The sequence below is a fragment of the Pteronotus mesoamericanus genome, unplaced genomic scaffold, assembly GCF_021234165.1.
Source record: "Pteronotus mesoamericanus isolate MK-2021 breed Mesoamerican mustached bat unplaced genomic scaffold, CSHL_Meso_final scaffold_31, whole genome shotgun sequence".
In the NCBI taxonomy this organism is placed as follows: Eukaryota; Metazoa; Chordata; class Mammalia; order Chiroptera; family Mormoopidae; genus Pteronotus; species Pteronotus mesoamericanus.
In genome coordinates, this window is record NW_026555312.1 from 4336587 (window position 1) to 4350299 (window position 13713).

Here is a 13713-nt window from a genome sequence, read left to right on the forward strand (position 1 = left end):
GTATAGAGTGATTTGTTTACACCTTTCCACATGAAATCTAGGAGCTGTCAGTACAACTCACATTGATTATGCCTTGGGATTTACAAGGCCACAAATCTATCTACACATTTGTAAAGCAGCAAAGCTTGGGGCAACGGCAAGCAAGTTGGTTGCCAAAAAGGAGTGAGTTCCTCATCCTGTATTTCTGGGAGTCCCAAGGTTTTTCCGAGGCCTCAGTGCAACTACTGCAAATGGGAATGTTCACGGGGTCTCCAAATACCACTGTCACCTTTCCCATCCTCATCTTCGTGAAGGATGATGAGCTAGGTATAATCTGCATGCCTCCCCCTCCCACCCACCCACCCCACACACATCTGCATTGGAACTGTTGCTGTAGAGAGGAGGGGCCTGTGGGAAGAGCTGGACAGAGAGTGCAGTGCATATGTTACCACTGGGATTAAAAAAATGTCTTTCTAAGAACAAAATGGCTATTGCCAACCTTAGAAATCCTGAGGTCATGAAATATTACAACAGTAAATTTCTAACATGTTTCCTTCATCTATTCTTTTATGTTTTGGAGGTTCTTCCAAAATGTGATTATGCATGGTCCACAAGGGACCTAAAGAGAAATCCAGAGGTCAGCATGGCAATGCAGACACGTTTGGTATTCCTGTTCTTGTTCACGGCGCAACCCTGCACACACACACACACACACACACACACACATGCATGCACATGCCATCCATATGTAATTGGGCTCTTCTTTAAATTACCCCATCAAGTTCCTTACGAATCCTTTAGTGGACAATTATTTTTGTTTTCACTTTGTTTAGAAAAGTGAATTACTCCTACATACAAACTTTTCTTTCTTTCTTTTTTAAAATTTATTTATTTTTAGAGAGAGTGGAAGGGAGGGAGCAAGAGGGAGAGGAACATCAATGTGTGGTTGCCTCTTGTGTGCACCCCCAACTGGAGACCTGGCCCATAACCCAGGCATGAGCCCTGACTGGGAATCGAACTAGTGACAATTTGGGTCACAGGCCAGCACTCAATCCACTAAGTCACACCAAAAGGACACACTTTTCATCAAGAGTTGCTTATGAAAGAAAGATGAACTCCATTTTTTAAATGAATAAATGAACGAATGAATGAACAAACTCCATTAAACCTCACAATTACTCTGAAGATGAGTACTATCATCGTACTCATTTCACAGATAAGGAAACAGGCTCAGAGCTCAATTGGATTACCCAGTCCCAACTGGGAATAATGGCAATTAGAGGTGGGATTTGAGACCACTCCTGTCTGGCCCCAAAGCCAGGATTCTTTCAACTTCACCATACTGTCTTTAAAGGATATACTAGAACAAGGTTACTATAAACCATTTCCCTCTTTCTAAGCAAAAACGTATGCCTTTTTATTAGTAGGTAACTATCCCTCACGACACAGTCAAAATTCACATCTCAGACAGGGAGTTAGGAAATCACAAAGCATGAAACTGATTGGGGGGAAAAAAAAGAACATTATGAAACATTACCTAATTGTTTAGTAATGTTGTCATGCACTGTCCAAAATTGGCCTGGAACAGGAGTACAGCCAAGGAGAGAAGTATAAACAGATCTTACATTGGGATGAGCAATCTCATTTCTAGCCTCTCTTATTCGTATGAGAAGTGGAGACATTCAAAGTGAACACCAGGACTGCCATGGACCAGGCACATACACTTGGAGAGAAAGGGCCATTGAAGGGTCAGGGCCAAAGGAACATTTACACAAGGACCCTGGCAGGGAATTAAAATGTACTGTATGTTTTTGTCTTTCCAGGCATCATGCCCTTTCCTGTTTTTTGTTATTCTGTAATTAAAAACACTTGATTGGTGTGCCCGGCAGCAAAGTCTGCAGACACCTTGGGTCACCCATACCCCTCCTGCCACGCCAGGGAAGGCACTCAAAACAGCTCTGAACTTCAGAAAATCATGCCTGGGTTTTGTGCTCCACACCAAATTAATGTATCATTACACACAATGGCTTACTGGGATCCTCTCAAAGTTTAAAAAAAAAAAAAAAAAAAAGCCACAGGAACCAGAAACGATTACTGTAAATTAAGATGTGTGTGCTCATGGCTTTGACTGCTGCCTCTGGTGAGAGCTGTGCATGACGTTGCCGAGGGGACCGTTGGCTTTGCTCTCTGCTGTGTCACATGAAGGTGCCATGAATGAATAATACCAAAACCAAAGGCATCCCTCTCCCAAAACATTGAAAACATGAAACCCACTCCAACTGATTCCATGCAGGTACAGAAAGATGATTGGCTGCAATTTTGTAAAGAAAATGCATAAACATTTGAGCCTACGAAAGAGATGCTAAACAGGTAATTATCTTCTTAAAAATCAGAAGGGGGATTTTTAACTTTCATTATGATATGCTCCAATATTCTGTAAAATAGTTATCTCCCTAAACATATTTGAAAAAGTTTTATTTTACCAAATTTCAATATTTAACTTTTCAAGAACGAGTTGCTGTTTGCTTACTGTGCCAACCAGCTAAACCCCTTCAGTGTGCCTCCTTCATGTAACACAATGGTTAGGGGGCAGGTTGGAGGGTGTAACTTTTCTAGCATCATCCCACTAACCTCTCCATTATTGTGAATCTATTATCAGTGTTTCACCCTTAGACGTTAGAAAAGACATGCCAATATCATGTGTTTATCTCAGCAGCAGAGAGTATGGGCCTTACAGAAAGGACTCAGTCATGAAAGGCTTAATTGTGTTCATTATTTTATACCTACTATGCTAGGAAGTACACTAATACATTTTAGGAATTTCACAAGTGAGGCAAATGAGGTCCAGAGAGGTGAAGGGACTTGTCCAAGGTTACAGTGTATAAATGGCAGAGTCTGGACTCAAATCTGGGTCTGTCTTGACCCCAGGGTACATAATTCTAACCACCACCCTATTCACCCTTGTCAGGAGAAGCCAAGGAGCAGGTTATTTTGCAAAGTGAAACATTCCTGAGAGAGCTTAGAGAGAGTCCAAAGAGGCAGAAACTTTACAGTAATAACACATGACACATATAAACATGGCTTAAATTATTGCCAGTCATCAAAACAAAAAAAAATGCTCAACCAACTTACAATAATTTTCAGGTTTCCCTTAACATCGAAAGATTTGATCACCCAGTTGACAGACTTTTTGCACTTTAAGATCAAGATGAGATTTTTGACCATCTCAGGATCCTTTCGAGAAGGTCTTATGTCAATTATTATATCCACCTGGAAAGCACTGTGGATGGAAAACAAAGGCAGAGTTAGGACCCAAATGCCAGAAAGTTGCAACTATCTCCCCTCTTCCAAGTCTTCATGTTTCCAGTGTCTGGCCAGTTGATTAAAAAGCTGGATTCGGTCCCAGGGAAATGACATGTGCAAAACAGATTGTTAGTGCACACATAACAAAATGGTCTTACATAACAATAGCAAAATATGCCTGTTGATAATTAGCCACTAAAATTTTTCTCCTCTTTGGGAGAAAAAAAAAAAAAGGTGGTTACTTAACACAGCCACTGTTTGAAATGGCCTTGAACAAACCAGAAGAGTTTACTTTTGAAGCAGAATTGTTGTTTTTTCAACCTTCAACACCTTCAATGCTTCAGTGTCTTACTTCCTAATATGCTCTATGTTCAAAATCCTTCAAAATCAGAAGTGGGCAGCAGTGTGGTGAGTGGAGGGTGGCAGGGAGGAGGGAGGCATGGCAGTAAAAAAAAAAAAAGGAAACTTCAGAATAAAAGGCAGAAGGCTGGAGGATTTCTTGACTTACATAAGGTTTGGTTAAGCCATTAACGTTTGCTACAGCATCGTATCTGTACTGACTGTCCCAAACTTCTGGATATATAGTTATTAAAATACAGAAAACAGACGGTCAACCAAGTGATTACTGGAAAATTGATAAACACAACCCAAACTTCTAAGAATTCAGTATAAAAGAGAATTTTTACTGAACAATAACATCTCTGTCATTCTGAATTTAAAGGGAAGCCTTTCTTCCATCTTGGTTTTACACACTTGTAAAGTATAAAATGAATGATATATTCAAATGAAGCCTTAGGCTTAATATATCAGCACATTTGCCAGATTGCTTCTATTCTCCTTCCCTTTTAATTTTTCACAAAACTCTGCATGTGGGACAGAATGGAATCTTACCAAAACTGATCCGTAGTTTATTCATTTTTCAAATCAAAATTTGATTACAACTTTAACTTGGACATCCCTCTACCATATAAATTTATATTTTAAGTGATTAGTCTACATGAAATGCAGGCTAACATGCAAGAAGAGCTGACTTTTCCCCTTTTTATTTCTTTGGTTAAATTCCCTATTCATTCTTTTTTAATTTTTTTTTAAATTTTTCAATTGCAGGTTACATCGATATTATTCTGTATCAGTTTCAGATATACACGGAGTAGTGATTGGACAATCATGTCCTTTATAGGGTGTTCCCCCAATATTTCAAGAACCCATCTAAAACTATACACAGTTATTACAATATTACCAACTATACTCTCTATGCGGTATCGTACATCTTTATGGCTATTTTGTAACCACCAATTTGTGTTCTTCCCAGGAGGGTTAAATTTCCAGCCCTGGCTCAGGAAGTCAGGGTGGGAGAGGAGAACGCAAGGGAGGAAAGTTACATCTAATGGCTATTTGGTGTGTCACTATGAAGGGCCACCCCCATCATGGCACACACAGCTTTCAAGTAAGCAGTTTTGACTGCAAAAGTGCTCTGACGACACTATGAACAGAACTTTATGAAAACAGAACATCATTCAAATAATAATTATGTTGCTAAAACACATACTGTAATTTTCTTATCAGGGATAACCTCATAGGAGATAACGATGCTGCAAGAATGACTGTGTCCTATTGATTAGTACCAAGAAGTTCAGAATAGACTTCAGGAACCCAAATGAATATAGAGGATCTGGAGACAGACACAGAGAATAAAATTTACCACTAGTGCCTTTACTCCCCTCTTCAAAGCTTCTGTGAATCTCACCCAAAGCATTGTTGCTCCCTCCCTCCTGTGCAGGGAGGGCTGCACCTCTCCCCGCCTCAAGCCAGGAGAGAGATTTATTTTCAACTCCCCACAGTTCAGAACACACAGTCACTCACTCACCTGTAGGGGTTAGAGTTGGGGGTGATTAACTCGATGATATGCACTTCCTTATCCTGGGGCTGCCTGGATATCACACACCCGTCTGCTGCTTTGGGCTGAAGATACTCAGCAAGGTAATTGAGCGAGAGAAAATTCTTCCCTATGTTGCACTTGGGAGGAAATACTTGATCTAAAAGTAAAGAGGCACAGAACAATCTGTCAAACCACTGGTCTGCCTGGTAACCACACTCAAAGGAAAGAAGGATGGTGATGCTGAGCAAGGTCAGCGCACAGGAACCAAGAGTGCCAGGGAAGGGCCTGAGATCTCTTCAAGACCTGCCCTGAAATGCCTGCCCCCGGGTCACCACGGACCTCCTAGGCTCAACTCCACTGGCCTCTTTTGGTCTAAATCCTCTCCGTTCCTATGCTCTTGGATACTTCTTGGTCCTCATCCCTTTCCTCTGACCTGCCTTTCAGTCTCTCCCGCTGGCTCCTTCTCTGCTCATCCTGTCAGCACCAGCGGTCCTCAGTCTTTGGTGCACATCAGAATTGACCTGTCTGGACCCCATCCCAGAGAGTCTGATTCAGAAGATCGAGGCTGAGCTTAGGAAGCTTTCTTTGTGAAAAGCTCCATAGTTGATCCTGATATGAAACCAAGGCTAAGAGCCTCATTTCGTTCCTCAGTCCCTTTGTCTCTGTTTTTCTTGGATGATCTCAACCACTCCCATAGCTTCCACGTGTACCTAGATCATGAAACCTTGTCTGAGCTGCAGGCAGTCTGCCAAGTACCTCCCACCTAAAAATCCACTAAATATTTCACAGTCAGCACACTCAACACTGAATCCAATTATCTACCCTACCCTCAGATATGCTCCTCTTTGGATATTTGCTATTTCAATTAATAGGGGAACCAGCTACTTAATGAACCTTCTGACCTACCATGTACTATTAATCATTCCCTCTTATTTATTCCTCACAGTGCTTTATACTCTCCAGACTAAAGGGAGGAGTTTGGGGAGTGCAGCAAGGGCAGACTTTTTCTAACCCTTTCTCACAACCTAGGCACAGATGACTGATGGTTCTATGGCACTGTACCGCATACAAGGTGCTTTCACAAACATTGTCTCATTGTGCTGAGGGCTGCTCATCACATCCACCAGGGAAAGTGACGCAAGTACCAAGAGTCTGGAGATACTCCCCCAACGGCACACGCCGTTAACACAGCACTGTCGTTGATGGGATTTCCATTCAGTGGTTTAAATGTTTAAACAGAACTTGAAACTGCTGGCAGTGTGACAGCTGGGACCAGTGTCAAGGAAGTTCTAGGTGTAGCAAACTTTTTTCAGAAGGGGTAATTAATCAGAGTCCTGGCACTTTTGTGAAACACGCTTCTGCCCTTTTCATTAATGGACAGGATGCCAGGGTTCAAATTCACGTGCAAGTCTCACTGAAGACTGAGGAATCAGCCCAGGAGGTCCCAAGGTTGGGTCTACCATGCCCTTCCCAGCCCTGCCAAACCTGTGCAACTACCCTTGTGCAGAACTCCACAGCAAGCACTGTGGCAACGGGGCTCCCTGCACCATGGCACCCCCAGAGCCATCCCTAGAAGAGAGGGGACCAGAGGACATCATGAGGCCCCTGCTTGCAGGCTCGTTCCAAGAGAGTGTTAGCTCTGCATGCTGCATTCCTCCCTCACGGCCCCCTCAGAGAGAAGAGGCCAGGACTCCGCCAACTCGGGCTGCTGGAGCGGCCTCCCTTCCACATCTGCTGAGGGTTCTGCCAGATGAGCAGATGAGGAATGCACACCCTGCAGCTGCAGCCCTGCGGATGCCTCCCCCAGATCACAGGATGGAAAGTGATACTGGGGTGGCAATGAATTTTCATTAAGAACCAGAGGGTGTGTGGATGGGCCAGGGCCAGGCCAGTCTCAAACTCAAGGGACTAGGATCCTCCTGAGACCCAGTTTGCATATTCAATTCACAGGGGTACCTGGTATAGTAGGTCCATGGTATACGTTTCCTGAATTAACAAACAGTGATAGGAGATTTGAGGCATAACCAAACATTCACCCATGTTGTGACCCTTCTAAGCCACTAGTAAAGGTTTAATTGTTTCGGAAGTTGCTGTTATTAAGGGCTCCAATTCCAGATGCCATTGCCTCTAAGCTGAATAAGCTGATCACTTTTTGTTGTATATGCGTGTGTGTGCGTGCGTGCGTGCATGCATGTGTGCGCGCGTGTGTGTGTGGTTCCCATCCACCCCAAAATGACCTCTTGCATGCCTGGCATCAAAACTTACACCAACTGCCAAGAAGAAAGGAAACCACAAAGGGGAATCCCCGGGTAGAAACCTGGCATGTTTGAGGTCGGGGGGGGGGGGGCGGTGGGGGAGGGGCAGTCACATGCTTATTTGTATTTCAGGAAAGGACTGACAAATGCCTTTGAGACCTTGAATGATATATTTTGAGAGCCTGGGAGGTGATGTAAGCTCCTATTTTCCTGCTGAGGAAACTGAGGCTCCAGTGGTAAATCAGAGTGTTGCTTGAAGCTTCACAGTTAATGAAACCAGCTGGGGGAAGAACCCCAAACACCCCAGTTCTTCCACTCCAGGTATACAGGTGAGAGCAGCAGTTCTCACAAACATTAGTGAACATCGGAATCACCTACAGTGCTCCTTAAGGCACATGTGACGACCCCGCCCCCAGAGTGCTCAATTCAGCGGGTCTGGGGTAGGCCCCAGCACTGGTATTTCTAACAAGTTCCCAAGGGATGAGGAGGCTCATCCCTGGAGCAGGGATCTCACTTTGAAAGCTACTGGGGACTGAGTAACAGGACTTCTGGGGTCCCTGGGTTGTAGGGCAGGGAACGGCCAGGTTCTGGGAAGCCGGCTGATGAGGCCTACTCAGTGGAGCCTGGTCCATGGTGATACACAACACTGCCCTGTGGGCCACTGACAGACCTAACCCAGGACTCTCACTTCCTCTAACTGTCTCCCTCCATGGCGTAGGCCAACAACTTAGATCCACCTGATGGCTGGAGTCAAGTTTCAAGGGTTCCAAAGGTGTTACCAAGGACTAAAGCAGTTTTTACTGGACTGGACTCCAGGTCCTTTAAGTTCTTCAGCAACCCAGGGTGTGGCCTTGGGGAAGTCACTTAATCCCTCACTCTATGGGCAGGTGACGGCTGTGTACATATACATGTGTACAGTCAGGAGAACAGAGCCCAACAGTCTAAATGTTCCTATAACAAATTTTCTTATTCTAACAAATTCCAAGAAGGGGTAATCAACATTCTTTCACGCCACTAGAATGTTTCAGAAATGCAGACCAGCGGCCAGGGCTTAGAGCCTTTGTTAAAAGAGATTTTTTATTTTGTTCCAAATGGACTTGACTTCTATTATTAGCTACCTGACTACCGTGACAGTTTAAGTAACAAACTTTGACTTTTTAAACCCAATTTTTATTTCAAACTCCTCCTCTCTTTAATCTGCTGAACAAGGCCTTCCATCCAGGTGGCCCACTTTCATTTTCAGGTTGTGTTATTTGGCTAAGACTTAAAATACAGCATCAGGCAACAAGCATTAGACTCAAGAGTCAGGAAACTTGGGTTTGAGTTCTGGCTTTTGCCATTTGCTAGTAAATGTGATTTGAGCAAGTTAGCTTCACCCTCCACTAACCCCTCTGTAAATAATGGAAATAATGTTCTCCTCCTAGGATTAATGGGCGGGGTTAAGAGCGGTGGGTGTATTTGAAAACACCTGATGGTGCCTCTGCACGCAGCACACACTCCAACACCAGCGCTCACCTTCCTTGCATCTGTCAAACACCCCAGATCCAAAAAGGGCTGGGAACAAGCACTCCGTAACCCACCCTGTGCTGCATGCTGTCTGGAGAGGAGGTGACAACTGCTGTAAATTCAACAGAAAGCAGATGGACGCTGAGCACCTGAAGTGCAGTTTTCACACAATCACCTGACTCTAACAAGGATCCTTTCACAAGAGTTGTTATTTCTAGTAATTTATGGGGGTTCCAAATATATTCAACTAAAAATAATAATGAAAAATAGTTGTTAAAAAATAATACACTTTCAAAATCGAGCCACTGGATATTTATATCCTTCTGCAAGGCAAGGAAATTAAAATGGGCAATCTCTTATCAAGGCCATACAGTTAGTTTCTTTCTTCCATAATTTATCCTTGCAACTTGCCTTGGTATTAAAAATATATTTAAACACTTTTCCTCTGTTATCGTCCAAAATTTAACTGATGTCTCAAAATCATAAACTGAGATTGGCTTCGAATGTTGACAAAATGACAGGGAAGAGGAGGCCCTAACTGCTGACCCATTCTGCCTACTCCTTCAGGCCACCAGTTACCACCTCCATTCCCACAATCTCAGCTTCTCACCCTCCACTCACTTTCTCTAACTTCTGTGCATGGCTGGTTTCTAAATCCTACACCACTGCCTCCCACTCCTCCTCTCTCAACCAGGCTACACCCCCATTTCTCACTTGGCCATTACCAGGCCTGTTTCCTCAGAAGGAAAACGGGAAGGAGGGGGTGGGGGAAACGGGCCCTCAGGGCCCTGCCAGCTCCAACGCTCCGTAATTACACGATTCCTTGCCCTGACCACCTGGTCACAGAAAAGAAAACAACTGGCTGTCGTAAATCAGTCATTAATTGAAACCACATAAAATTTACCTTCCCCCACTTTAATGTAAATGTTCCGTGCTATCTTGAGTTCGGTGAATGAAGTGACTGCTCCAAACTCCTTTCGGGCCCAATTTAACAGATGTTCATTTCCATGTGGGAAGCTCCTTTCTTCTACTTCGGCTGACAGCGAGAAGTTTCTTGATGAGAATTGGACCAAAGAACCCTCAGACACCTAGCGGAAAGAGAATTGCATATTTAATGTGGTGCGGTCACCTGGAGCTGAATCCTGACGAGAGGACACTTACCAGACAACTAATGGGTATCTGCCAACCCAACTTCTTCCCTTTGTTACAGAGGCAGATTACCTCTTTTCAGCAGCTGATCCGAGAAATAATCTCAAGGCTACTTCTCCCTGCTAACGACAAAGCTATCAATGACACACGATGTCCCTCTGAATTTTTAAAGAACTTTGGGATGACAGACGGCAGAGTGTGCATTGTGAGTAACCATGTGGGTTGTCATTGCTATTTTCCGGATATCTAAATTGAAGGCCAATCTTTCAAGTAACGGGTTTCAAGTCAAGCAGGAGCCTTGTCATGGGCTCCAGGATCAGGGCAAGACATCCCGAGGTCCTGCTAGCAGCTGAGCTTGCCTTCCGAGTCGGCCACATCGCAGCACCGCCACCACAGGGACACCAAGAGTCCCTTCGCTTTGTACTCTCCTGAGCACTGAGATGAAAAAAATGGCCAGAGACTGCCAGTCTTCTACCACATCACGCTACTTCCTAGCAGTGAGATGAATGTATATTATAGTCTATTTTGTCAGACCCTCCAAATTCCGACAGATAATGAAGTCAAGAGGCTGTTGGACTCAGCCTAATGAAACTTTTGGGATGTTTTATGCAAGTCCCGCACTCTTGCAGAATGTATTTAGACCATCACTGACCTGGCAAATGATGATACACATATTTAACTCATACAGAGGAGTGAAATTATCATCTTGTTGCTGTATTACAATCAAATTTAGTGAAAATACGCATGTCATCTTTACTGGCTAGCACTTAGAAAATAACTGATTTTATCAACGTCAGAGTGAAAGCTCCAAATGTAAGCAAAAAGACTCATAAGTTCCCAAGTCATAAAACTGTAAACGTCTTGGATTAAATTTCGCATTAACTATTTATGATGAAAAAAAAGCAGGTAGGTTCTCAAGAGGTTATAAATAGCCAGACTGAGAGCAGGTTGAGGGCAAGGATTTTGCTTATGATTCTGTTGCTTATAGTAATGTTTTCAACCTTAACACACACACACACACACATTAGTACTTAAGTATTGTGCTAGGCATTAATACTTTCTATTCAATTATATACACATATTTTTTAAAATGTTAGCAAAGAAGTACTTCACCAAATTGATTCCACGACCTACTAATGTTGTGGTCTCCCTCTTGGCTGAAAGCTAGAAGCACTTAAGAGCTTCTAAATATCCTGAGGCCCAGGCCACACCCCAGATCAATGGGAATCTTTGGGGTGGGACTCGGGTGTCAGAATATTTTAAAGCTCCCTGGTGATTCCAATGTTCATCCATGATTGAGAAGCCCTGCCTTAATGGGTACTGAGTGATCTATAACTTGAAAAACACTGTTATAGTTCAGGCCCAGTGTGGACACCTTGCAGCTTTTTCAACACCAGTGGTTCTTCATACCCAGAGGTGACTTTGTCCCCCAGGGACTTCCGGCAATGTCTAGAACCATTTGTGATGGTCACAGCTACTGGCAGTTAGCGCACAGAGGTGTGCTAAGCATCTTACAATAATACATAGAGCAGCTTCCACAACATAGAATTACCTAAAATGTCCATAGTACTATGACTGAGAAATCCTGCTCTGTACTTCAGACTCACTGAATGTTACTATCACTCAAACATCTGCTGGATCCCCAAATTGGCTCCCCAGATTGACAGCCCTTTCTATGCTATAAGTTAGGCTGTTTAATACTTAATAAAGAAAAAGGGCCTTGGCTGGTATGGCTCAATGGATTGGGCAACGACCTATGAACCTAAAGGTTGACAGTTCGATTCCCAGTTAGGTCACATGCCTGGGCTGTGGGCCAGGTCCCCAGTTGGGGGGTGTGTGAGAGGCAACCGATTGATGTTTCTCCCTCACATCAGTGTTCTTTCCCTCTCTTTCTCCCTCCTTTCCCCTCTCTCTGAAGATAAGTAAATAAATAAAATCTATAAATTTTTTTAAAAAAAGAACAGAAAAGAACTCTTCTGTTTTATACTGACATGGAAAGCCCAGGACTAATCATTAACAACCTGACTGTAAGCTATGACCACTAACAGTAGCTATCATTTATTGAAGACCTACTATGTATTGAGCACCAAAGTGCTACTGAGTATGGTAATGACATTTGCTAAATGTCCCAATGCCAGTTATAAACAAAACCAGTGGGTACTGCTTAGGTTCAGCCTTGTTTTGACATTGCCTGCAAAAGAAAAGCCCTGAGCTATTTACCTGCCAAACAATATTCATGCCAACCTATGCATAAATCCTTTGAGGCTTAGCTACTCATCAACACACAACTTCAAACAATGTTTATCTGATTTTCTGACTTAAGCACTGTAGTAAAATCTTCTTTTCACTGAAAAGCACTTGTGTTAAAAAGTCATTTTTATTAAGCCTGTCACCGAAAAAAACCACAACAGTCCAGAGGCCTTTGTCCCACTGCCAGCACAGTTCTGAATGTTTAGGCACACATCTCTGGATGTTCTGTTCCTTTTCTTCTCATTTATATTGCAGCCATAAAGTAAAACTCTTGGGTTTTAAATACGTTATACATATAGTATATTTCTTCAGGGTGGAAGGTAAGATACGTCACCCTGGAACATTCCAGAGGCAAGAATATGAACAGTGTCAGTAAGAGAAGAAATGAAATAGGGAGCAACTCTGGAATGTATCCTGAAGTAACTGGAAAGTGATAGCACGCACAGCCCAGGAGGGGCAACTACTGGCCGATCTCCCCACGCACGGTCAGCCCTGCTCAAGTCTGCCTTTTCCTGGGCCAGCAGCAGCAAGGATCATACCTTCAGGGCTGAGGAATTTGGAAAAGGAGTGAACTGCCACTCCCCAAGCACATTCCAATAAGAAGAAAGGAAAGCTGCCAGAGGCAGTGCAATGTCCCTGACTGTAGGTCAGTGGAAATTTTCTGCTGCGGCAAGGGGTTAGTCAGCAGTCCTGCTGACCGCTAGTTCTCCTGGCTCTGATGAAGCTGGAGGCCGACGAAGGCCTCCCCCAACCCCGGCTGAGTTCTAGAAGGTATGGTTATTCCCACCTGATTCTCAAGAAGACCTATGAGGCAATTTCCATGGCAGAGAGGAGCAATCTCAGAGATGCTAATGGCCCACGCAAGGTCAGAGAATCAGCACCAAGGGACCTCTGACTCCTGGCCACAAATGGCACTGCTTGAGCCCCTCCAGAAAGGAGGCCCCGCTAGCTCCCAAGGCAGAAGATATCTGTTCCTACATTCTGACCATAAGGTTTGCCTTCCATCCACTGTCTGAGCTGTGTCTTCCAGACCAAAGGATTCTTCCCTCTTTCCTCCACGAGTCAAGCCTTCAAATGTTTGAAGATGTCACTGGACCCTGCTCCCGACTTCATTTCTTTAGGGCACTATAGGTAGCCCCCAGCTTCTCCCCAGCCACCACGGATGGCAGATTTCCGCCAGCACAGTCTGAAACGTGGTGCCTGGGGCAAGCCTTGGGGTTTTGGGTGTGGTCTGACAATTGTATAGTGATGGTTAATCTTACATGTCAACTTGCCTGGGCCACAGAGTGCCCAGATATTTGGTCAAACACTATTCTGAGAATGCCTGTGAAGGTGTTTTCGGATGAGATTAACATTTAAATTGGTAGAGTATATAAAATAGATAGGCTTCCT

At 43.8% G+C, this 13713-nt stretch overlaps 1 protein-coding gene across 2 annotated transcripts in view; it reads right to left on the reverse strand.

Annotated features, from left to right (window-relative positions):
- TGFBR3 (transforming growth factor beta receptor 3) overlaps positions 1-13713 on the reverse strand; it is a 195323-nt gene that overhangs the window by 39682 nt on the left and 141928 nt on the right. For both annotated transcript variants that reach the window (XM_054592126.1, XM_054592127.1), the window contains exons 5-7: positions 9827-10010; positions 5150-5318; positions 3112-3259 (exon numbers count right to left, since the gene is read on the reverse strand). In XM_054592126.1, coding sequence (XP_054448101.1) covers positions 3112-3259; positions 5150-5318; positions 9827-10010 — 501 coding nt within the window. The remainder of the gene's footprint in view (positions 1-3111; positions 3260-5149; positions 5319-9826; positions 10011-13713) is intronic.